This window comes from Neomonachus schauinslandi, chromosome 1, assembly GCF_002201575.2.
Source record: "Neomonachus schauinslandi chromosome 1, ASM220157v2, whole genome shotgun sequence".
Lineage (NCBI taxonomy): Eukaryota > Metazoa > Chordata > Mammalia > Carnivora > Phocidae > Neomonachus > Neomonachus schauinslandi.
In genome coordinates this window covers 72,835,392-72,862,809 of record NC_058403.1, presented here as the reverse complement: position 1 = coordinate 72,862,809, position 27,418 = coordinate 72,835,392, and the positions used below count along the sequence as shown (strand labels likewise).

Below are 27,418 nucleotides of genomic sequence, written 5' to 3'. Positions count from 1 at the left end.
TCTTAGGGTTGTGAGACACAGCCTTGGTGCAGGGCTGTCTGGAGAAGGCTGTAAGGTGTGGTAGGGGGTCAGATCCTAGCGGAGAACTTGGCCCTTGCCTTCCCTGTGGTCCCTGCCCTCATCTGGGAGGTCTCTTCTCCATCTCTTGGCCTGGAAGGCACTTGTCACACTGCTTTGAAATCATCCGCTTGTGGGATGGTCTTCCCTCCTAGCCCCTGAACTACTTGAGATCTGTGCCCACATCTTACTCATCTTTGGAGTCCCAGTACCAAGCATGGGCTAAAGCTTCATAATGTCTTATAAGTGACTCAATGACCTAGGGTTTCACTTCCTAACTGTGTCTCTGTCCACAGCCTCTCTGCTCTAGCATATAGCCTTCCTGCCATCATCTAATTAGTCTGTCCTTAAAATCCCTCCTGAAAAACCTGCTGGGATATCTTCAATGACTCCCTGTTGCTCTCAGAAGAGAGCTCAATCTTCCCTGGCCATCTTCATCCAGCGATGCCTTCCTCACATTCCACAGCATGTTGCCTCTGCCTTTGCCAGTCTCCCAGGTATTCTGTGAAACAAGTGTGGCTTTTGATTTTTATCTCTGCCACCCTACATTCTTTTGCATTTCCAAGACAAAAGAGATTCTTTCAGCTCTCTGCTTGTGCTCAGGCTGTTCTCCTGGTTGGAAATATCCCTACCTTCTACCTAGCAAAATCTAGCCTATCCTCTGGACACAGATCAAGTTGTGCCTCCTCCATGAAGCCTCCCGTGACAACCACAGGCCCCGTGAGAGCTCCTCTTTCCTGTGTTCTTCCCACTTCTCTCTATGTTACACCCTCTTCAAGCATGGGTGGTCTCACATAGCCATGTCATCATTTCTCTTGGGTGGAGCTCATCTTCACAACAAAACTATAGATTGCAAATCAAGAGTCAATCCTTCTCTTTGTTTTGTTTCTCCCACAATGCTGGTTCCAAGAATGGGTTCAATGACCTCTTCATAAATTTTATTTTAATCCACTGCGCCCTGGATTAAGTGATGTCCACTGAAATAAAACTCCCTGCAGTCGATGTTTGACAGACAGAACATGATTGGCCTGTAAGTCTACTTTTTCTTGCTCCTTACAACTACATTATAAAGGATTGCTACTATATGTTAAAATAATTAAACTTGAAGAATTAGTTATTTTGTTAATACATTAATTTATTATATTAGTATAACATGGAAGGATATAATATCCACACATAGTATTTTAGGTGTGAATAGGATAAATGTTCTCAACTGATAATATAGATCATCTGAAAACAATTAGAGGGTCGCATATGGGAGAGCCAGGTAAGTTATTTGCTGCTCTAGTAAATAGAAGAGCCCCACAATATTAAATGATCAGAGAGAATATGGTAATAACTAACTTGCAAATTATGGTGCAGATATGGTCCCATCATACATATGAGTCACTGCAGATGTGATAATGAATAGCTCTTACCTCCATTCCACGGTATATATCTTGAAAGTCAGAAAACAGAATGAAAACTGTGAGGCCCAAGGCAGACATCAGCAGAAATGAAAATATATCTGAAGAAACACCAAACATTATTTTTAGATGCTGAACGAATGTTTCATATAATTTGGCACACATTGAAGAATCAATGATTTCTGTTGGGCAAATACAGGATACATCCTCATATGTTTTGATATATCCTCATATGCTTTAAAATATGTTCTAATGCTTACAAGACAAAGGCGGTATCATAACATCTTTCTTTGAAAGGCGAGGTGCAGAAAATTGCCAACTACAGTAAACTCCAAAAAGGAGTCACATCAACTGAGAAGTCCAAGGGGGCTAGGACACTCTGCAGGGACCAGCTTACATAAATGCTCACCAGAGAGGCCCTGATGCTTTATTACTGCCTAGCTAGTGAGTCGTGCACGAACAGAAAGTCGGTCCTCTTGGCACCACTTCATTCTTCGTTGTTGCCTAGAGAATAAGGTCCAGGGGTCTTTGACTGACATTCAAGGCCTTCCACAATCTGATTTCAATCTGCCTTTCTGATCTGCTCTCTGATCGCTCTTCCTTATGTGTCTTAGGGAAGTTAAATCACATACCTGCCACCTCCATAGAGGTCTTTGTTGACAACATACCCTGTGTAGGTGATATTTTTCCTGTCTTGGCAAGTTCCAATTTTTCTTAAAAAGCCCCATTGAGATATCACTTGCTTTTTAAAGACTTCCCAGGCATCTCTTACAAAGTTTTATTTCATATGGCTATGTACCACTCGCTTTGCAAGATCTTCCTTTATGTATCTACTTAAAAGTGACTTTGTATGTGCTTTTCTAGGACTCTGAATTGAAAGAATGAGAAACTCTCCTGTACATCTGCTGAGTTCTTTCTCTCCAACTGGCCCAAATGGCTTTGTTTTTGGGGATCTAAACTTTCCAGGCTGCAATGGGCCAACACCACTGTTCTTATTCCTCCAACCCCACCCACACCTGTGTCCTCAGAGCTCTTAGGCACTTTGTAGATGGAGCCTTATAAATGCTTTTGATGAGATTAGCACCTTCAGGCCAAAACAATAGCATTTAATCTGTGTTGCCATGATATAAAGGATTCTTACAAGCCTTAAAGTTTATAAACAAACAAACAAACAAACAAACTAGGTTTTCTCTTATATTCTCTCTATCTCATTTATTCCAGTGTTTATGGTCTGCCAGCCCCCAACTCTATATAGATCTCTACCAACCAGAAATCAGAAGTAACTGCCCCTCTATCACTGGCCCTATTTTTTTTTAAGACATCAGAGTTCTGTTTTTGCCCTTGTGCACCAACATGTGCCCTCATACTCTTCCAAGCTTCACTTTAGATACACAACAAGATGCAACACCTCCCAGAAGAATACTCAGGCTTGCTTGGAAGGGGCGTGAGGCAGAGAGAAGAAAAGCAGTTGCCGCAGGATTGCTTATTTCCCAAAATAAAGTGATCTGAGCAGCTTGGTGATAAGAAAAGCCCAGGAGGTGGCTGTGTGGAGTTTTCATTTATTTCATTATCTCCATGTCCCAGGGACCCAGCTGCTGGGAAGAAGAGGATGCCCCCAAATGACAATGCGGATGAAGGCCCAGTCATCACAGCAACTGAGCTGAGTGCTGTGCATATCACATTGTCCTTAGATTGATGATCTGAAAAGTAGGCCAGGTGGGTGCACAAATGACCACTGTGGAAGCAAACTCTTAAGGCCCTCATTTAATTTAGCTTTGATTGGAAAACACAATGAAGAACTGGATGAATGTTGCCTCCCCTGATCAATTGCTATTGATGAGGAAACTTGAAAGCATGGGAGACTTTGCACAAGTAATTTGGAAAGACAAGTCAGAGCAAACCACTACACGTTGTTTTCAGACAAGGAAGGGGATGGGATCGCAAATATTCATACCTATTTCCATAAAACTTAAATTTGTATTTTTCTATATCTCATCATCATAAAGTTGATATCCTGTCCAAGGCCATTAAGAAAGGTACAAACTTGGGGGCGGAGCAAGATGGCAGAGGAGTAGGAGACCTGGATTTCATCTAGTCCCAGGAATTCAGCTGGATAGGGATCAAACCATTCTGAACACCTACAAACTCAACAGGAGATCAAAGAAAAGAATAGCAACAACTCTCTAAACAGAAAAGCGATCACTTTTTGGAAGGTAGGACGTGCGGAGAAGTCAATCCGAGGCGATATTTGGGAGGACAGACGGCGGGGGAGGGGGCCTCCATTGGCTGCTTCTGGCAAGTGATAGAGCCTCGGAGCACAAAATCAGAACTTCTAGAAGTCTGCTCTGCTGAGGGACGTAGCTCCAGTGGCTAAGCAGGGAATGGAACACTCGCTGGAACAGTGTGGTCTCAGGACCCTCGGGGTCACAGAAAGATCGGGGGGTGCCTGAGTGTGGCAGAGCTCCCAGGTATCGGAGTGGAGAAGCCGGCTGCAGAGACGGAGCTGAGGGGCGGGCTCTCAGCTTGGGGTTTCCATAAACTGTGATCTGCAGCACAGTTGGGCCCCTGCTTCTCCAGCAGGGACCCAACAAGCAGCAGATCTGGAGGGACTCCCCTTCCTCCCCCTGGGAGGAGTGGCACGGGAGTGCACCGCAGGGATCTGCTGGGTTTGGAGACTCCACACGGGGTCGGGTGCCAGAGATAGAAACGCTTGGTCACAGGCCGGGTGAGCACAGAGTGCGGCCGGAGACCGGGGAGATGGGAGTGACTGACGGCTTTTCTCTGGGGGCTCACTGAGGAGCGGGACCCCGAGTTCTCGGCTCCTCCGGGGCAGAGATTGGGAGGCCGCCATTTTCACTCTCCGCCTCCAAAGCTGTATGGAAAGCTTGCAAGGAACAAAAGCCCCTGAGAGCAAACCCGAGCAGATGACTTAGCCCGGACCGGGCAAGGGCGGGGCAATTCCCCCTTTGGCAAAGACATTTGGGAACCACGGCAACAGGCCCCTCCCCCAGAAGATCAGCGAGAACAGTCAGCCAAGACCAAGTTTACTGATCAATGAGAATGGCAGAACTCCAGCGCTAGGGGAATACTGCACATAGAATTCATGACTTCTTTACCATGATTCTTTAGTCTTTCAAAGTTAATTTTTTATTTTAGCTGTCTTTTTTTTTTGAATTTTTCTTTTTCCCTTTTTCAACCAACATCTTGTCAATCCCTTTTTTAAAAAACATTTTTATTTTTCATTTTTAGAGTCATATTCTATACCTACATAGTAGTTATCCTTATTTTTGGCATATATATATAAGTTGTTCTCTCCTTAAAATTTTGAGATACAGTTTCTTCTAACAGATCAAATATACCCTAAATCTCTAGTGTATGGCTTTGTTCTAGTCTCCTTCCTGATCACATTCTCTCCCCTTTTTTTTCTTTTTTTTTAAACCCTCTTCTTTCTTTTTTCAAACAACTTCTTATCTTATCAATTCCTTTTATAAAATTTTTTATAATTTTCATCTTTACAGTCATATTTCATCCCTTCATTGTATCAACCCTTATTTTTGTACATATATAAGTTTTTCTTTCATTAAAATTTTGGGAGGCACTTTCTTCTAACAAACCAAAATACACCCAAAATCTAGTGTGTGGCACTGATCTATGCACCAGCCTGATCATATTTGATCATATTCTGTTTTTATTTGTTTTGTTCTATTTTTGTTTGTTTTTATCTTTTTCTTTTTTCTTTCTTTCCCTGTCTTTTCCCCCGGTTTCAGATCTTTTCTGATTTGTTTAGGGTATATTTTCTGGGGACGTTGTTACCCTGTTAGCATTTTGTTCTCTCCTTCATCTATTCTCCTCTGGACAAAATGACAAGATGGAAAAAATCACTTCAACAAAAAGAACAAGAGGTAGTACCGACTGCCAGGGACCTACTCAATATGGACATTAGTACGATGTCAGATCTAGAGTTCAGAATGATGATTTTAAAGATACTAGCTGGGCTTGAAAAAAGCATGGAAGTTATTAGAGAAACCCTTCTTGGAGAAATAAAATAACTAAAATCTAACCAAGTCAATATCAAAAAGGCTATTAACAAGGTGCAATAAAAAATGGGGGTGCTAACTGCTAGGATGAATGAAGCAGAAGAGAGAATCAGCGATATAGAAGACCAAATGATGGAAAATAAAGAACCTGAGAAAAAGAGAGATAAACAACTACTGGATCACGAGGGCAGAATTCGAGAGATAAGTGATACCATAAGACGAAACAACATTAGAATAATTGGGATCCCAGAAGAAGAAGAAAGAGAGAGAGGGGCAGAAGGTATATTGGAGCAAATTATAGCAGAGAACTTCCCTAATTTGGGGAAGGAAACAGGCATCAAAATCCAGGAAGCACAGAGAACCCCTCTCAAAAGCAATAAAAAATAGGTCAACACCCCAACATCTAATTGTAAAATTTACGAGACTCAGAGACAAAGAGACAATCCTGAAAGCAGCTCAGGATAAGAGATATGTAACCTACAATGGTAGAAACATTAGATTGGCAACAGACCTATCCACAGAGACCTGGCAGGCCAGAAAGGACTGGCAGGATATATTCAGAGCACTAAATGAGAAAAATATGCAGCCAAGAATACTATATCCAGCTAGGCTGTTATCGAAAATAGAAGGAGAGATAAAAAGCTTCCAGGACAAACAAAAACTAAAGGAATTTGCAAACATGAAACCAGCCCCACAAGAAATATTGAAAGGGTTCCTCTAAGCAAAGAGAGAGCCTAAATTAAGCAACATAGACCAGAAAGGAACACAGACAATATACGGTAAAAGTCACCTTACAGGCAATACAATGGCACTAAATTCCTATCTTTCAATAGTTACCCTGAATGTAAATGGGCTAAATGCCCCAATCAAAAGACACAGGCTATCAGATTGGATAAAAAAACAAGACCCATTGATATGCTGTCTGCAAGAGACTCATTTTAGACCCAAAGACACCCCCAGATTGAAAGTGAAGGGGTGGAAAACCATTTACCATGCTAATGGACATCAAAAGAAAGTTGGGGTGGCACTCCTTATATCAGACAAATTGATTTTAAACCAAAGACTGTAATAAGAGATGAGGAAGGACACTATATCCTACTTAAAGGGTCTATCCAACAAGAAGATCTAACAATTGTAAATATCTCTGCCCCTAACATGGGAGCAGCCAATTATATAGGCCAATTAATAACAAAATCAAAGAAACACATTGACAACAATACAATAATAGTGGGGGACTTTAACACCCCCTCACTGAAATGGACAGATCATCTAAGCAAAAGATCAACAAGGAAATGAAGACTTTAAATGACACACTGGACCAAATGGACTTCACCGATATATTCAGAACATTCCATCCCAAAGCAACAGAATACACATTCTTCTCTAGTGCCCATGGAACATTCTCCAGAATAGATCACATCCTAGGTCACAAATCAGGTCTCAACCAGTATCAAAAGATTGGGATCATTCCCTGCCTATTTTCAGACCACAATGCTTTGAAACTAGAACTCAATCACAAGAGGATAGTCAGAAAGAACTCAAATACACGGAGGCTAAAGAGCATCCTAACTAAAGAAAGAATGGGTCAACCAGGAAATTAAAGAAGAATTATAAAAAGTAATGGAAACAAATGAAAGTGAAAACACAACTGTTCCAAATCTTTGGGATGCAGCAAAGGCAGTCCTAAGAGGAAAGTATATAGCAATACAAGCCTTTCTCAAGAAACAAGAAAGATCTCAAATACACAACCTAACTCTACACCTAAAGGAGCTGGAGAAAGAACAGCAAATAAAGCCTAAATCCAGCAGGAGAAGAGAAATAATAAAGATCAGGGCAGAGATCAATGAAATAGAAACCAAAAGAACAGTAGAACAGATCAATGAAACTAGAGGCTGATTCTTTGAAAGAATTAACAAGATTGATAAACCCCTGGCCATACTTATCAAAAAGAAAAGAGAAGTGACCCAAATCAACAAAATCATGAATGAAAGAGGAGAGATCACAACCAACACCAAAGAAATACAGACAATTATAAGAACATATTATGAGCAACTCTAGGCCAGCAAATTAGATAACCTGGAAGAAATGGATGCATTCCTAGAGATGTATCAACTACCAAAACTGAACCGGGAAGAAATAGACAACCTGAACAGACCTATAACCACTAAGGAAATTGAAGCAGTTATCAAAAATTTCCCGACAAACAAAAGCCCAGGGCCAGGTGGCTTCCCAGGGAAATTCTACCAAACATTTAAAGTAGAATTAATACCTATTCTTCTGAAACTGTTCCAAAAAATAGAAATGGAAGGAAAACTTCCAAGCTCATTTTATGACGCCACCATTACCTTGATCCCAAAACCAGACAAAGTCCCCATCAAAAAGGAGAATTACAGACCAATATCCTTGATGAACATGGATGCAAAAATTCTCACCAAAATACTAGCCAATAGGATCCAACAGTACATTAAAAGGATTATTCACCACGACCAAGTGGGATTTATCCCAGGGCTGCAAGGGTGGTTCAACATCCGCACATCAATCAATGTGATACAATACATTAACAAAAGAAAGAACAGAATCATATGATCCTCTCAATAGATGCAGAAAAACCATTTGACAAAGTACAGCATCCTTTCTTGATCAAAACTCTTCAGAGTAAAGGCATAGAGGGTATGTACCTCAATATCATAAAAGCCATCTATGAAAAACCCACAGCGAATATCATTCTCAATGGGGAAAAACTGAGAGCTTCCCCCTGAGGTCAGGAACACGGCAGGGATGTCCACTATCACCACTGCTATTCAACATAGTATTAGAAGTTCTAGCCACAGCAATCAGACAACCAAAAGAAATAAATGCATCCAAATTGGCAAAAAAAAAGTCAAATTCTCACTCTTTGCAGATTATATGATATTTTATGTGGAAAACCCAAAAGACTCCACCCTAAAACTGCTAGAACTCATACAGGAATTCAGTAAAGTGGCAGGATATAAAATCAATGCACAGAAGTCAGTGGCATTCCTATACACCAACAACAAGACAGAAGAAAGAGAAATTAAGGAGTTGATCCCATTTACCATTGCACCCAAAACCATAAGATACCTAGGAATAAATCTAACCAAAGATACAAAGGATCTGTACTCAGAAAACTATAAAATACTCATGAAAGAAATTGAGGAAGACACAAAGAAATGGAAAAACGTTCCATGCTCATGGATTGGAAGAACAGATACTCTGAAGATGTCAATGCTACCTAGAGCAATCTACACATTCAATGCAATCCCCATCAAAATACCATCCACTTTTTTCAAAGAAATGGAACAAATAATCCTAAAATTTGTATGGAACCAGAAAAGACCCCGCATAGCCAGAGGAATGTTAAAAAAGAAAAGCAAAGCTGGTGGCATCACAATTCCGGACTTCCAGCTCTATTACAAAGCTGTCATCATCAAGACAGTATGGTACTGGCACAAAAACAGACACACAGATCAATGGAACAGAATACAGAGCCCAGAAATGGACCCTCATCTCTATGATCAACTAATCTTTGACAAAACAGGAAAGAATGTCCAATGGAAAAAGACAGTCTCGGGGTGCCTGGGTGGCTCAGTTGGTTGAGCGACTGCCTTCGGCTCAGGTCATGATCCTGGAGTCCTGGGATCGAGTCCCGCATCGGGCTCCCTGTTCAGCAGGGAGTCTGCTTCTCCCTCTGAACCTCCCTCCTCTCATGCTCTCTATCTCATTCTCTCTCTCAAATAAATAAATAAATAAATCTTTAAAAAAAAAAAGTCTCTTCAAGAAATCGTGTTGGTAAAATTGGACAGCCACATGCAGAAGAATGAAACTGGACTGTTTCCTTACACCACACACAAAAATAGACTCAAAGTGGTTGAAAGACCTCAATGTGAGACAGGAGTCCATCAAAATCCTAGAGGAGAACACAGGCAGCAACCTCTTCGACCTCAGCTGAAGCAACTTCTTCGTAGAAACATCGCCAAAGGCAAGGGAAGCAAGGCAAAAATGAACTATTAGGACTTCATCAAGATAAAAAGCTTTTGCATAGCAAAAGAAACAGTCAACAAAAACAAAAGACAACCGACAGAATGGGAGAAGGTATTTGCAAATGACATATCAGATAAAGGGCTAGTATCCAAAATCTATACAGAACTTACCAAACTCAACACCCAAAGTACAAATGATCCAATCAAGAAATGGGCCAAAGTCATGAACAGAAATTTTTCCAAAGAAGACATCCAAATGGCCAACAGACAAATGAAAAGATACTCAACATTGCTCGGCATCAGGGAAATCCAAATCAAAACCTCAATGAGATACCACCTCACACCAGTCAGAACAGCTAAAATTAACAAGTCAGGAAACGACAGATGTTGGTAGGGAGGCGGAGAAAGGGGAACCCTCCTACACTGTTGGTGGGAATGCAAGCTGGTGAACCACTCTGGAAAACAGTATGGAGGTTCCTCAAAAAGTTGAAAATAGAGCTACCATATGATCCAGCAATTGCACTACTGGGTATTTACCCCTAAGATACAAATGTAGGGGTCCGAAGGGGTACGTGCACCCCAATGTTAATAGCAGCAATGTCCACAATAGCCAAACTGTGGAAAGAGCCAAGATGTCCATCGACAGATGAATGGATAAAGAAGAAGTGGTATATATATATATATATACAATGGAATATTATGCAGCCATCAAAAGGAATGAGATCTTGCCATTTGCAACGACATAGATGGAACTGGAGGGTGTTATGCTGAGCGAAATAAGTCAATCAGAGAAAGACATGTATTATATGACCTCACTGATATGAGGAATTCTTAATCTCAGGAAACAAACTGAGGTTTGCTGGATTGGTGGGGGGTGGGAGGGATGGGGTGGCTGGGTGATAGACATTGGGGAGCGTATGTGCTATGGTGAGTGCTGTGAATTGTGCAAGACTTGAATCATAGATCTGTACCTCTGAAACAAATAATACAATATATGTAAAAAAAAAAAAAAAAAGAAGAAGAAGAAGAAGAAGATAGCAAGAGGGGAAGAATGAAGGGGGTGATATCTGAGGGGGAGACGAGCCATGAGAGACGATGGACTCTGAAAAACAAACTGAGCATTCTAGAGGGCAGGGGGGTGGGAGGATGGGTTAGCCTGGTGATGGGTATTAAAGAGGACACGTTCTGCATGGAGCACTGGGTGTTATACACAAACAATGAATCATGGAACAGTTCATCAAAAACTAATGATGTAATGTATGGTGATTAACATAACAATAAAAAATTTTTAATAAAAGAAAGGTACAGACTTGTCTGTTGTATCAACATAAAATCGCTTGATAGTTTAATAGTAGTTCCAAGACTTTTGAGAGTATATGATTTATTATGAGATTATATTGTTAAACTATGTTTATAAAACTTTTATTTAAAATTATCAGTTATACTTGACATAGGACTTGAGTTCACCTACAAGCTCTTAGTCACTATGATGTAACTAATCCAGTTCTCACTTAATTCAGTTTATGCAAAATGACTTTGTAGCTACTGTTCAAATTAAAGTACTAGCCAATGCAATGTATCATATCCTCCTTATAAAATATATTCGCTATTTAAAAAAAGGGGCTTTAAGTGATTAACCTTAAAACATAAAGTGAAATCTTGATTTGTTGTGACAAAAGCCAAGGACATTACCAAACACTGAATCAAAATTAAGAATTATCATAAGAAATTCAGGAAGAAGTCTATAGAAAATATAAAATTAAAGGAAGATATTAGCATGCTCTCAAAACCTTTGACAAAACAGCTATACAAAAAAAGGGGGGTGAAAACAGAATGTAAATAATTACTAAAACTAGTTTAATGTAGTAAATGTATGTTTCTAATTTAAAAAGAGGAATGAGGCTTACTTTTCTAATACCTACAACTTATTTAGAAAATTAGAGATTACAGGTTGTGCCATGGGATGGCATAACTGTCGTAAATTTTCCAAAGCAGAAATTTTACAGGCTAGATTCTCTGATCATAACAATAAAAGTAGGAATTATTAACCAAATTTAAATGAAAAAATCCCTTCCAACATACAAATTTAAAACAAAATTCTAAATATCTGTTGGTCAAAAAGGAAATCAAGTCCATTTAATTTGTAAGCTATTGATAAGAAGAGTAGTAGGAGAATGAAAACAAAATCCCTTCCCACTTGAAAATGAAAAATCGCTATTCGGAAACTGTGGGTCAAAGAGGAAATTCAGTCATAATTAAAGACACATGAAAATGTAAAGAATGCAACCCAAACCATAATTATTGATCTTGAATGTTTCTCTAATTTCACAAGAGTAAAAGAAAATACATACGTTATAAAGTCATTTCAAACATTATTATTTTTTTTCAGAGAAAGTAAGAAGGGGGAAAGAATGAGAAAAGCAAAAATGAACAAGTTAGAAAATAGAAGGCAGAACTATTGAAATTTTAAAGAAAACCAATAAAAATACATGTCTGCTAAGAATAAATGAAACATAAGACATATAGGATGAGGGATGCCTGGGTGGCTCAGTCGGTTAAGCATCTGCCTTTGGCTCAGGTCATGATCCCAGGGTCCTGGGATTGGGTCCCACATCGGGCTCCTTGCTGAGCAAGGAGCCTGCTTCTCCCTCTGCCTGCCTCTGTCTCTCTCTCTCTCTGATAAATAAATAAAATCTTAAAAAAAGAAAAAGACATATAGGATGAGGAGATATTAAAAGTTAGAGAAGGCATTAAAATTATAAAGAAATACCACTCAAGGGGCACCTGGGTGGCTCAGTTGGTTAAGCGACTGCCTTCGGCTCAGGTCATGATCCTGGAGTCCCGGGATCGAGTCCCGCATCGGGCTCCCTGCTCAGCAGGGAGTCTGCTTCTCCCTCTGACCCTCCACCCTCTCATGTGCTCTCTCTTTCTCTCATTCTCGCTCTCTCAAATGAATAAATAAATAAAATCTTTAAAAAAAAAAGTTAAAAAAAAAAAAAAGAAAGAAATACCACTCAAAATCTGACGCTAAGCCTTGATAATCTCAATGAAATAGAATTATCTGGGGAAAAAAATGTTATTTTAAAAAACAGTTTAAAAAGAAGATAACTTAAATCAATCCTTTAAAAAAAATCTTTCAAAGGAAAGATTTAGAGCCAGATCAGTTCTTGCAAACTGCCAAGGAATAGGCTATTTCTATTTATAAATTATTTTTCCTGTGAAAGAAAAAGTCAAAGAGTTTTCAAGTCTAATACTCAAACCTAACAAAACACTACACAAAAAACATCAGACCAATCCAACATAAAATGCACACATTAAAAAACTATAAAATTCAATTTAGTGAGAGTATAATCCCACCACAAATAAGTAGGGTTTGCTCAAGAATATGAAGATAATTTAATAGTAAGCTTATTAATATAGCAGATTCTCACAACAGGTCAAAAGGGAAAAAAGGCATAATCATCTCAGTAGGTGATGGGAAGGCATTTGATGAAATATACCTCCCATTCTTGATTTAAAACGTACACTTGATTTCATGGAAATAAAAAGGTATTTTCTTTACATGAGGTAGTCTACCTTGAACCAATATTCAAAATCATATTTACAGGTGAAAACTATTAGAAGTAGTTTTATTAAGGAGTAGAATTCTTTGCTACCACTGCTATTATTTAATATTATCCTGGAAATTCTGGACTGTACACTAAGACAGAAAATATAAATAAGCAATTTTGTCATTGGAAAAGAAAAAGAAACATTATTACCTGCAGATGATATTAATTATCTTTCTAGAACACTCAAGAATCAAGGATTAATAGCAAAGTCCAGAAAGAGTTCTGGATAGAAAATAAATGTAAACAATACTGTAACTTTTACAGGTATTAGTGATAAACAGTTAAAAAAATATATAATGGGTCATTACATTTGTATCTTTGGGGTAAATACCCAGTAGTGCAATTGCTGGGTCATAGGGTAGCTCTATTTTCAACTTTTTGAGGAACCTCCATACTGTTTTCCAGAGTGGTTCACCAGCTTGCATTCCCACCAAGAGTGTAGGAAGGTTCCCTTTCTCCACATCCTCACCAACATCTGTCATTTCCTGACTTGTTAATTTTAGCCGTTCTGACTGGTGTGAGGTGGTGTCTCATTGAGGTTTTGATTTGTATTTCCCTGATGCCGAGTGATGTTGAGCACTTTTTTATGTGTCTGTTGGCCATTTGGATGTCTTCTTTGCAGAAATGTCTCTTCATGATGTGGTATATATATACAATGGAATATTATGCAACCTTCAAAAGGAATGAGATCTTGCCATTTGCAACGACGTGGATGGAACTGGAGGGTATTATGTTGAGCGAAATAAGTCAAACAGAGAAAGACATGTATCATATGACCTCACTGATATGAGGAATTCTTAATCGCAGGAAATAAACTGAGGGTTGCTGGAGTGGGGGGTGGGGTGGGAGGGATGGGGTGACTGGGTGATAGACACTGGGGAGGGTATGTGCTCTGGTAAGCACTGTGAATTGTGCAAGACTATTGAATCTCAGATCTGTACCTCTGAAACAAATAATGCAATATATGTTAAGAAAAAAAAAAAAAGAAGAAGAAGAAGAAGGTAGCAGGAAGGGAAGAATGAAGGGGGGGAAAACGGAGGGATAGACGAACCATGAGAGACGATGGACTCTGAAAAACAAACTGAGGGTTCTAGAGGGGAGGGGGGTGGGAGGATGGGTTAGCCTGGTGATGAGTATTGAGGAGGGCACGTTCTGCATGGAGCACTGGGTGTTATGCACAAACAATGAATCATGGAACACTACATCTAAAACTAATGATGTAATGTATGGGGATTAACATAAGAATAAAAAAAAAAATGTCTCTTCATGTGCCTAGATGTCCATCAACAGATGAATGGATAAAGAAGATGTGGTATATATATACAATGGAATATTATGTAGCCATCAAAAAATGAAATCTTGCCATTTGCAATGATGTGGATGGAAGTAGAAGATATTATCCTAAGCAAAATAAGTCAATCAGAGAAAGACAATTATCATATGATCTCACTGATATGAGGAATTTGAGAAATAAGACAGAGGATCATAGGGGAAGGGAGGGAAAGATGAAACAAGATGAAACTGGAGGGGGAGACAAACCATAAGAGATTCTTAATCTCAGGAAACAAACTGAGGGTTGCTGGATTGGAGGGGGATGGGAGGGATGGGGTGGCTGGGTGATAGACATTGGGGAGGGTATGTGCTATGGTGAGTGCTGTGACTTGTGTAAGACTGATGAATCACAGATCTACACCCCTGAAATAAATAATACATTATGGTAATTAAAAATATATATAATGGGAGAAAGTTACAATATAAACAAAAATATTAAAAAAAACTAAATAAGTTTCTTCAATGTTCAGGATGTATAATGGAGAAAGTGATAAATATTTACTAAAAGATATAAAAAAAAAAGCATGAACAAATAGAGAAGGATGGCATGTTTTTAAAATGTGAAGACTAAATTGTGTAAACAATTTTTTCCCAATGTATCAGAATTTGGAAAGGGATTTTTTTTTAAAGCCTTACACTTTGTTCTAGAGTTTATCTGGAAGGATGAACAAGCAAAAAAAATAAGAAATTTTTGAAAAATGAAGAGTAATGAAGATATACCAATCTTACTTATTAAAACTTATAAATCTATAGCTAAATGAATGAAACTGTAATTTTTAGAGTATAGTGGTAGATCAAGAAGAGACTGGTATATTAATGAGACAGAAAAGATAGTCTAGGAACTAATTAATTATATAAAAATTGATTTGTAGGTCTATAACATATATAAATATAATATAGGTGTGCCTGGGTGGCTCAGGTGGCTAAGTGCCAACTCTTGGTTTCAGCTCAGTTCATGATCTCAGGGTTGTGGGATCCAGCCCCTACAGGAGCTCTGCACTCAGCAGGGAGTCTGCTTGAAATTCTTTCACCTTCCCTCTCCCTCTCCCTCTGCTCCTCCTCCCCTCTCCATACTCTCTCCCTAAAATAAATAAATAAAAATAAAATATTTAAATATAATATAAAAAAATCACATAATATAAATTATGTATATAATAAAGCTATAAATATACATGAATATGTAGGTATGCTAATGGTGGCATTATATTCAGTCAAGAAATAAATGATCAAAAGAAATATTAAGTAATAAAATCTGCTGGGAAAACTAGTGACTAGTTGGATAAAGTAGTTTGATCTCTACCTCAAACTCTATGCCAATATTAACATAAGATTTAAAAAAGAATGGATAAAAGATGTAAATAAGAAATTCAGAGAAGAGATGGCTAATCATATGAAAATATGTTAATCTTCACTGGTGACTAAAGAAATGTACAGAATGGTTAAAGTAACTTGCCCAATATTGTAAAGCTACTAAAGAGGTCAAGTTGTATCTGAATTGATTAGAAGATCTTTTACATGGGCACCTGGGTGGCTCAGTCAGTTAAGCGTCTGCCTTGGGCTCAGGTCATGTTCCCAGGGTCCTGGGATCGAGCCCCATATGGGACTCCCTGCTCAGCAGGGAGTCTGTTTCTCTCTCTCCCTCTTCCTCCATCCTCTCTCCCACTCGTGTGCTCCCTCCCACTTGTGGACTCTCTCCAAAATAAATAAGTTTAAAAAAAGAGAAGGTCTTACAAAGTACCTTGATATACATGTATGTGCTTAAAATCATTCTTGATGACTCACAATGGGACGGGACTCATGTGACCATTTAATAATGCATGTCTGCCAATGAGGAGGTTTCTGCCCAGGTTTCTACCACCTATGAAAATTTTTCTTCAATACTCAATTTAAAAAAAAAAAATTTGAAACAGAATTATATTTTTAATTACAAGATAAAGCTGAGAAAATAGAGAAAACTAAACAAAATAACGAAAAAGGTGGACAACTTAACAGAGAACTGAGAAGAATGAGATCAAGTCAAAACAGCATTAGACAACCAATGGAAATGTCAGTACTCAATTTTGGAGTTCAGCCATCCCTTCACCACTGACCTGCACCTCTGGAAGGGTGGGGAAATGGAAAGAAAATGTGAAAAGAAAAATTAAATTTCATATACTCACAGTTTGTGCAGATGGGTTTTCGAAATGGCTTTCCCTTAGAAAAGATAAATGCCACCGTGATGCAGTTGATGGTGGTGATGGGCCACAGTGTGGTACTCTCAAAACTTAAAATTGAACCAGGAATCAGAGTTGCATTTCCAGTCCCATTTCTCTCCAAACTCACATTCATTGAGAAATTACTTTGGTTGTCCAGAAAGCACTTACTACAAGAGAATCACCAGAATTTATGGGATTTTTTATTCTATTTTTATCTAGGTGGTGAAAAAAAAAAGTTTATAACTACCATGGGATCTCAGCTTTCAAATTGTTCCAGACAGTAACTACCAAGACATATTTTGTTCACTTCTTGCAATGACAAAGCAGAAATAAAATTTAAAACAAGTCAAAATTATTCTTTGTCTATGTATCATATGATCTCACTGATATGAGGAATTCTTAATCTCAGGAAACAAACTGAGGGTTGCTGGAGTGGTGGGGGGTGGGAGGGATGGGGTGGCTGGGTGATAGACATTGGGGAGAGTATGTGCTATGGTGAGCGTTGAATTGTGTGAGACTGTTTAATCACAGACCTGTACCTCTGAAACAAATAATACACTATATGTTAAAAAAAAAAAAAGAAGAAGATAGCAGGAAGGGAAAATGAAGGGGGAGAAATCGGAGGGGGAGATGAACCATGAGAGACTATGGACTCCAAGAAACAAACTGAGGGTTCTAGAGGGGAGGGGGTGGGGGGATGGGTTAGCCTGGTGATGGGTATTAAAGAGGGCACGTTCTGCATGGAGCACTGGGTGTTATGCACAAACAATGAATCATGGAACACTACATCAAAAAGTAATGATGTAATGTATGGTGATTAACATAACATAATAAAATTTTAAAAAATAGAAAAAAAATTCTTTGTCTCGCATTCCATTTAGAACAAGTGATCTGTCTTGAAAGGGCTTGGATGATAATTTTCTATGGAATTCCTTTCAGTTAAGAATGAATGAACCATGGGTAACCGTGTGTGTGTGTGTGTGTGTGTCTGTCTGCGTGCATGGTGGGGTGTGTTATGCATATGTGTGCCTGTATGCATTAGTGTGTGTGTGTGTGTGTGTGTGTGTGTGTTGTTTTCTCTTCTGTGGACTAAGGTAAGCCCTAACTTAGGCCCTGAGTTTGAATCTGCCCACTCTAATCCATTCTCTTCCTGAGGATCCAAACATGACCCTCTCCTGCTGCTGAGTGTCTATGGCTCTCTTTTGCTAATAAATTAATTTCCAACTTCTAAGACAAGCTCAGAAGACCTTTGTACTCTGGTCTCTGCCTTCCTTCCCTTATCTTTTGTCAGTCTTCCTATGCTCCTTATACTCCAAACATACAGGAATATTTTCTGTTCCCCAAATGTCACTGTTTGCACACATCTGAGTCAGGCACTCTATTCCTTCTCCATTCCTTTATCTGAAAGTCTTTGTCTTTAGTTCACTGGCAAGGGTAACTACTGTCCTCTGCTTTTGCTTCTAGTGTTGCATTTAGCTCATTGTTTTGCAATTTTTCATTTGCATATTTTTATTTTCTGCCTCTGGGATGAGAGTTCCTTGAATATGAAATTTCTTTTTTGGTTTTATTTTGTTATTGTTTTACTCATTTATAAATCCTTAGCACCTAGCACAGAAATGCCACAGAATATTTGCTCAGAAAAATATTTAAGAGATGGGTTTTCCCAGTCCAGATTGATATTTGCAATGTTCATTTTTTTAATAATCAAACTCACAAATTAGTTTCTATCAGCTTTCTTGCTCAGCTTGAAACTTTTACTCTTATAACTGGTTATAGATGAAATCTGTTCCTAACAAATAGGCTTAAGTCTTTTAATCCTTGCTTCCCTAGGGTCCTGGGATGTGCTTTGCATATGGCAGATGTTCAGTTACTATTTGCTGAGTACATTAATGAAACAAATCATCAGTAGTCACAAAGTGTTTTTGCATAAAGGGGACAGATAGACTGAAGGCCTGAATTATAGAGTTTAACATAAAAGTGTATCTAATCTGTTATACTTACATTGCAGATAAGAAAGTTAAGGCATAGCTGTTAGTGATAGAGGCAGGACTACCTATCCATCACCCTTTGGGTTATACCTTCTTGTCCCCCAGATTCAATCAGAATTTTACTTCTCTGAGTATATGTACTCCAATTAGGAGAAAAATCTGATTTTGAGAAAAATCTGGTTATGAATTCTCACCCCAAGTAATATTTGAATTGCTGAATTTAGGATCTAAATGACAATCTTAGACATCATTTGATAGTTTTTAATCTTTCACTGATTCCTGGGGCTCTGCTGTCTTCAGGATCACAATGGAGCATGCGTAAAGGAGTTTATACAAGCCTTACTTCATTTTTTTTTTTTTTAAAGATTTTATTTATTTATTTGAGACAGAGAGAATGAGAGACAGAGAGCATGAGAGGGAGGAGGGTCAGAGGGAGAAGCAGACTCCCCGCCGAGCAGGGAGCCCGATGCGGGACTCGATCCCGGGACTCCAGGATCACGACCTGAGCCGAAGGCAGTCGCCCAACCAACTGAGCCACCCAGGCGCCCTACAAGCCTTACTTCAAAAAGAGCTGCTCCTTTTCTGCCTTTCGTTTTGGAGGTCAGGCAGGATTTGTCAGAAAAAATAAAGTTTTAATATCTGTGGCATAGTTCACAACATTTTATCCTTAATTTATGGTTGAAGAAGTTAAAACCCGGGGAGGTAAAGAGACTTGCCCTGGGTCTAGTGTTCAATTCAATCAGAAAAAAAATGGTACCATCACTAACATTTTAATTTTAACATTCATTTGAACAACTCAAACTAATTTAAGCAAATCTATCTTGTAAATCAGGGGTCAGCTAACTATAGTCCAGAGGCCACATCCAACTCAACACCTCTTTTTGTAAATAAAATTTATTGGAACATGGTCACACCTACTTTTATACGTATGTCTATGGCTGCTTTTCACTTCAACAGTAGCATTGAGTAGTTGCAACAGAGATTGTCAGAGCCTAAAATAGTTACTATCTGGCCTCCAGAAGAAATGTTTGCTAACCTTTGGTTTATATGATCTCCAAACCACCAGGGAATTAATACATTCATTCAGTCAACCAACAGTTGGATCTACACATCAACAACCAATGTGAAGATTTTTCCCACCCACTGCACGTGGCTCACCCCGGGACTCCACCCATTAACTGTGCTCTGTGTTCTATCCTGTCATTGGTATTTTGCAGTGTGGAGACTAAACTTTTGTTACTTAAAAATTTAGGGTATGTGTGCAAATCAAGCTGTACAATGACATTGGGTACTCACTGTATCACCTTCAGAAAGGAAAACTAAAAAACTGAACTTTACCTGTATCTGTAGACCTCACAATACCAGGGCTGCTGCTTCACGTAGAGAAATGCACAGATTTGCACAATGCAGGTGAAACAGGTGTTCAAAAAGACTGAGAGCAGCAAAGGTGGAGAGAAGAGCTGTCCTGCTGGTCGGTAAGGAGCCAGTTTTGGGTAGGCATGAGTTGAACTCACTGAAAAACAAATGCATTTTCCCCTCTTACAATTTCATTATTGACAGTAAAAGATTGAGATGCCTATTATCTCAAGACTTGCATTAGGGTTCAGATGCAGCAAACATGAATGAGGGTTTACATCTAGGTAAGCACATTGCCTAGGTGCATATCCAATGTTACCAGCCTTTGCCTCTTCCATGCTTTTGTTTCACCTTCAGAAATGAAAAGTAATAGGTTTAAAAATTCTGTTAATTATACATTTACCATATTTCATGGTGCAAATATTTTCTTCACAACCACACTGACCAGGAATGGTGTATAAAATAGAAAGGTGGCCTTCTACATGGATAAGCAATACTATGATCTCTCAGTGGTGGTGGGAAGGTGGAGAGTTAAGAAGAGGAGAGTAAGAGACATTAGGCTAGACTAATCTTCATATGCTGGGGATTTTTTTTAAAAAGCACTCATTTTATAATTCATTCAGCCAACATTCTCTGAGTACTTCAGTGTACCCGGATAGATGCTAGAGGTGTGTTCTGTCCCATCCTGAATAAGTGATAAATGGAGAACTGCTAGAGCACATTACACCTGGTCAGGAAAAATAGCTCATAAAATAATCTCGCTTCCAGATGAGAGTGGTAAAATGTATTATAATTTTGATCCTAGAGTTGCTTTTTCTTTTTTAACTTAAAGGATTGGCAATGGGTGGAGATTAAACAGAACAACTACAAAAAAAGATGACTGCATTCTTCTTAGAAGCCATATATTCTAACAAGCTGATGAAAATGGTATGTACTTTACTTCTTAGGGCAGCACAGGAAAGAAGCATGGAAAGGTCAGGAATTAGATACAATACATTCAAAGGTTTACATTATAGTCAGGTTTCAGTTTCTTGTCTTTATTGCCTTTTCCTCTTTTATAGCTGATCACTGGTTTCTTTGAAGTAAGGAAGAAAGTAGGGTGCATATGCTTAGGTTTGTGTTCATGCATGTAGGGGCAAGGCAGTAGGAGCAGGTGTCCAGTTTGGGATGATAACACTCTAAAGTAGGTCTTCAGTTTGCTCACTGGGTTCTTGGCTAATCACGTGAACTCTCTGGTACTTCATTTTCTCATGTATAAAGTGAATGGGTAAGAATGTCTAAGTGGTCTCCAAAGGCTCTTCCAACTCATTTACTCTAAAGCTCTATAACTATCTAAGGCTTTACTTTTACCAATTTAACCAATGTTTCCCTAGGAGGATGCTATGCTATAGGCCATGGGGTATTCAGAGATGAGGAGGACATCTCATCTGCCCTGAAAAGCTTGAACTCTGTTGGAAAAACACAGATGGGTTATGTAATAAAGAATTTGGCCGACTTTTTTTCCTAGTTCCTGGGATTTATTCTCTAAATTGTTGGGATTTCTTGAGTTGATAGAAGTGTCTTTTTATTCATGGTAACCCTGATGGTTTATGCAAACAAGATGACAGATGGTGGGCCCAAAGAAAGTTGGTGATAAAGTGATGACTCAGGATGGAGCTGGCCATGCCGCAAAAAAACTAGAGATTGAGATCAACTTCATGGCCAGTGATTCAGCCAATCATGTCTACGTAAGGAAAACCCAATAAAAACTCTAGACAAGACACCAAAGTTCAGGTGAATACTGTTTGGCAATACTCTGCATATTGTCACCATGGATGTGCCAGGAAAGTAAATCAAACTGACTCCCCAGGAAGAGGACAATGGAAGTTTTGAGATCCTCCCACCATGGGATCCTTTCACCAGACCTCACCCTGTGTGTCTCTCCCTTTGGCTGGTTCTGATTTGTATCCCTTTACTCTAATAAAACTGTAATCGTATGTATTACTTCACTGAATTCTGTGAGTTGTTGATATGAATTACTGAACCTGAGGGGAGAATGAGAATCCCCAAGTTTGCAGCCAGCTGGTCAGAAGTGTGAGTGGGACCCCCAAACTTATGGCTGAGTTGTGAAGTAAGAACAGTCTTAAGGAAGCTGTGCCCTTAACTTGTGAAGTTTGGCCTCACTCTGGGTAGTTAGTGTGAGAAGTCATTGCATGGCATGCAAGGAAGGGGCACACAGTGTGACCTTTTGTCAATGCAAAGAGACTGTGCTCTGGCCACAGAAGGCAGAGGCTGCAGAGCTTGGAGTTCTTTTCACGTTCTTATACTCAAGGAAGAAGATGGCTACAGAGCACATGAAGAGGCTGTGGGTGATGGAGAGAGGTGCAATTGTATCTCTGTGCATTTGGCTCTACCTCTCTAGTCCTCTCTTTCTCAGCTGCTCACTGAGTTTCTGATTTTTTTTTACCCAGAGACTACACTGGGTTGAATTATTGGCCTCATTGTGGTAGAGTGCACTTTACCACCCTTTAATTTTGGTTTCATTGTGTGAGTTTTCTCAGGCCAAAGCAATGTTAGCTGAGGTTCCAGGTCTGCTTGCATAGCCAGGTTCACTCTCTGTGATCACAATGAGAGCATGCCCAAGTCTGTCATTCCAGCCTGGCTCCAGAGTGAAAAATGTGGAGCAGACCTGAATGAAACCTATAGCCTGGACCAAGACCAACTGATCTACATCCTAAAGCCAATCAGTTTCAGCTGACCTAGATCAGCTGAATGACAGTCTATCTACAGAGCAAGAGTAGCTATTGTAAGCCACAGAATCTGGGGGAGAGGTTTGATATACAGTATTATAGTGGCAATAGCTAATTGATGCAGAGTCCTTACATAACGAATATTTTAACTCTTTCCATATTAGAAATTCTAATGCTTTCTGATAGAGAATCTGAATATCTGACTATAAAAAAATGACTAGCATTTTAGGGCCCCCACTATGTTCCAGAGCCTCTGCAAAGTGTCTTACAAACATTATTTCTTTAAAAAGCAATGCAAGGGGCACCTGGGTGGCTCAGTTGGTTAAGCATCCAGCTCTTGATTTCCACTCAGGTCATTTATCTCAGAGTTGTGAGATTGAGACCTGCCTCGGGCTCCATGATGGGCATAGAGCCTGTTTGGGATTCTCTTTCTCTCTCTCCCCCTCTCTCTGACCCTATCCCCTGCTCATTCTCTCTCAAAATAAAAATAAATAAATAAATATTTTTTAAGAAGCAATGCAAAACAGGTATTTCATATCTATTTTACAGGTGAAGAAACTGAGGTTCAGAGAAGTAGGGTTCCTTGTTTAAAGACCCACAGTTTGTGAACAACAGGGTGGTAATATAAACTTAAGTCTGTCTAATTGTAAAGCCCCCTGTTCTCTGTTCTACAGCACATTGCAGTAGTGTAGATTTCATGAATTAAAAAGGATAAAATGAGGAGCCCTAAAATGTAAGCTTGTTATTTCTCAGTAGCCAGAACCTTTCCAAATTGTCCAGGTTTCCTTAAAATGGTGATGATATATGCTATCATACTACATGCAGAGGAATGTAAGCTTGTGAAGTGTTATATTTCATTCAGAATTAAGCATTCCCTCCTCTGAGTTTCCACAGCCCATTACTCATTTTGCTGCTATGTAGTGAGGATGTCTTGCATTAAATCCAGTCATTTATACATGCACTCAGCAGACCATGAGCTCCCTGAGGGAAGAGACCCTGTCTCATCCCACTATCTGTTCCTCACTGGACCTGGTACAGGGCCTGCTATGTAGGAGGACTTAGCAGTTACAAATTTTTATTTTCAAATATACTTTTTAATTGTTCAGCATAATTTGGATATAATGTAGGCATGCTTTTCCTAAATAGTTGGCTTGCTTTATATAAAGGACATTTCAAGTCTTGTACATCAAATTTCCAGAGGCTCCAGAACACACCTAAACTACATGCAAAATTTTAAATGTGCCTCATGAGATTTTTAAGGTGAAAAGATCTATTATCATCCATGAGATTCTCCAAAGGGACCAAGACCCAGAAAAGGTGAGGAGTCTTTGAAGCACTGATGGAATTTATGTAAGAGAGGCATTTATATAATGGATGGGTTTCCTCCTACAGCCTTCTTCTCTGGACACTGCCTCCTTCCATATGCTGAAGTGGTTGGCCTAAATAGAGCTAAATTACATGACCTCATCTTTATTTACAGAAATAACTGACTTAGAAGTGGACATATTACCCAAGTTAGGTCAATGAATTTTCTCTCCAAAATATTTGCAAAGGAGACACTGAGAGGCTAAGCTAATTAGCTGTGCAAACCAACAGAAAGGTTATGGAAGTTCAATAGTAAAGTCACCATTTAGGGTCATTTGCAAGGTGAATGAGTAGAAGTCACACAAAAATAGTAAGAATAGGAAGAAGAAGAAAGAGATAAGATGGCCTCTTGGAAATAAAAAAGGTGGCCTTTGTTTTCCACTCTTTAGTGCTCTAGCCCTGCTCTGGCCCCTGGTGCTTCTGAGTTTCTATTCTCAAATTTTTTCTTTTGAGAATTATATTCTTAAACATCCCCCTACTTCTTTTTTCTTGATCTAATTTGAGTGGGTTTTGTTAAAAAGAGTAGAGATGCAGCTAAAACAAATTCCTTTTAAAATGGCCTCTGTACCTTTTAGGGTCAAATTGGGCTTTAAGACATCCATTTTCTTAATTGACTTTCCTGACTTCATTTTACTTTTCTTCTTGATTTCCCTTTAACATATTATACCTTGTCTTATTAAATGCCTTTGTGTTGCCTTAAAATCTTGTGGGAACAAACAGGGTATATACAGATAAACAAGTACATAAATTAATTAAATACATGATGGTGCTGTCTTTGTCCCATACTAATTCAGACTTGAGGTCAAAAGCCCTAATCTGAGAACCTGGAAAGGCAGGTGCCTTCATGAAAGTGGTTTTACATTGATCGCCCATTGTCAATGACTACTAACATGCACAGATGAATATTCACAGTTCTCAGCCTGGAAGTCAAGTTCTGTGATCTGACCTGACTCACCTTTTCAAATTTTATCTCCTGCTTCTTTTCACATACCCTACAGTGTGGTCGAATTGAAAAACTCATGCCCCAACTCTCTCTCGCTCATGCTGCTTCATTCTACTTCAAGTACCCTTCTCTTAGGAAAAGATTTTTGAAATCCAACCATCTTTTCTATTTTGATGCAAATGTTACTTCTTCCATGAAGCAATCCTTAGTATTTCTCTCTTTTCTCCATTGCTATCTCTTTCCTAACCACAGATTTTCAGAAATGATCTCTCCTTTCTCTGAACTTCCCAAAGCACCTGTTGTTTTCTCTCTCACTCTCACCAAGGTGCCTGCCTTTCCAGGTTCCCAGATTACAGCTTTTGACCTCAAGCCTGAATTAGTGTGGGACAAAGACAACACCATCATGTATTTAATTAATTTATGTACTTGCTTATCTATATATATATATATCTTATTCCCACAAGATTTTATAATCTCTCCTTTCTCTGAACTCCCAAAGTACCTATTGTTTTCTGGCACTCACTACTTTTTTTTTTTTTAAAGATTTATTTATTTATTTGAGAGAGCGAGAATGAGAGTGAGTACATGAGATGGGGGAGGGTCAGAGGGAGAAGCAGACTCCCTGCCGAGCAGGGAGCCCCATACGGGACTCGATCCCGGGACTCCAGGATCATGACCTGAGGCAGTAGCTTAACCAACTGAGCCACCCAGGCGCCCTGGCACTCACTACTTTTGACTTGCATTTCCTTCATTCATGTATGTGAATCCCCCACTAAACTGTAAACTTCAGCGATCAGACTATTTAGGCCCCAGACACCTATGTGCCTAACATATAGTAGGAAAGGCTTTTCCTTTGTCTGGGTCTTTTCTTGCTAAGCCTTATACTTGAGGACCATGAATGGCAAATGCCAACTGAAGTAAAAGAGAGATGACTGCCATATCTCCATTGTACCCACTCAGAAGGATCCATATTGGTCCTTCAACTATAAGCATGCCCCAGCCCCAAGAAATTACCTATGTGCAGAATATATAAAATTATAGAAATCATTAAGAGAGTCTTTAAAGGGAATTACTAAGAGCAGCGAGAACTGTGGTTTTCTTCCCAGCATCACTCCAATCCAAAATGAGGGGAGGTCATAAGAACCGCTCCAGGAGGGGCACCTGGGTGGCTCAGTCGTTAAGCGTCTGCCTTCGGCTCAGGTCGTGGTCCCGGAGTCCTGGGATGGAGCCCCACATCGGGCTCCTTGCTCAGCGGGAAGCCTGCTTCTCCCTCTCCCACTCCCCCTGCTTGTGTTCCCTCTCTCGCTGTCTCTCTCTCTGTCAAAAAATAAATAAAATCTTAAAAAAAAAAAAAAAAAAAAGAACCGCTCCAGGAGATACCTGAAGTATTTTGGGAGGTGGGGATTGGCTTGCTCATTCCGGTTGCAATATCAGAGGGAAAAGACAGAGGGCAGCAGTGACAGCAGGCTACATCTACTATATGGTAGGTCAGGTAGAAACTATGGAAATTAGCCAGGCTAGAGTTGTTTTGGAAAGAATCTGCCCAGTGGGCAGTCTGCTGGGACTAGAGGGCCGAACAGTTGAAAAAGGCTTCACTAGAAGGCAGTTGCTGAGAGGAATCCTGAGGAGTGAGAGGGAGAGAGCACCACCCATGTCAGGGAGTAGTTTAGTCCAGAGTAATTCACAGGAATCTCTGAAGAGCCCAAAAACTCACCAGTGAGTCCCATGCCAATTTGAATCAATGATATTGCTTTTGCAGTATTGGATATTTTTAAGCAATTTGTATGATTTACTTGTGAACATGAATTTTAGATGCCTGCTATGCTAGAGGGCACTTGACAGGACAGAACTACAATACCCCCACATAAGTAAAAAGTCATTTGCTCTTGTTGCTTCCAAATTCCCTGAAGCAAGAGTGGAGAGTAGGCAACATAAGGAAAGTAGAGACCATGACCTTCTCTCCCACTGTTAGCTCCAAGGTCAGGCTTGATCTAGAGGAAGAAAAAGTCTGAACTGGATGAAAAGATGAAATGTTAGTTTAAATGTCTAAAGATGAGATCATTTTAATACCTGATACTGACCAGGAAATGATCTGCCCGCGGGATGACTGAGTTTGCAGTGATGGAAAAACAATAGTGTTTGAAGGCAGAGGTTAAAAAAACACTGAGGCGCCTGGGTGGCTCAGTCAGTTAAGCATCCAACTCTTGATTTCATCTCAGCGTTGTGAGACTGAGCCCCGCATCAGGCTCCGTACTCAGTGTGGAGTCTGCTTGAGATTCTTCCTTTTCCTCTACCTCTGCCCCTCTCCACCCCGGTCTCTTTCTGTCTTTCTCTCTCTCTTTCTCTCTCTTAATAAATAAATAAATAAATAAATAAATAAATAAATAAATAAATAAAT

At 39.4% G+C, this 27,418-nt stretch overlaps 1 protein-coding gene across 1 annotated transcript in view; it reads right to left on the bottom strand.

Moving 5' to 3' along the window:
• Positions 1–27,418, bottom strand: part of ATP13A5 (ATPase 13A5) — a 120,567-nt gene that overhangs the window by 2,596 nt on the left and 90,553 nt on the right. Inside the window, 3 exon segments of the mRNA XM_021692644.1 lie at positions 1,476–1,564; positions 16,604–16,806; positions 19,966–20,140. Coding sequence (XP_021548319.1) covers positions 1,476–1,564; positions 16,604–16,806; positions 19,966–20,140 — 467 coding nt within the window.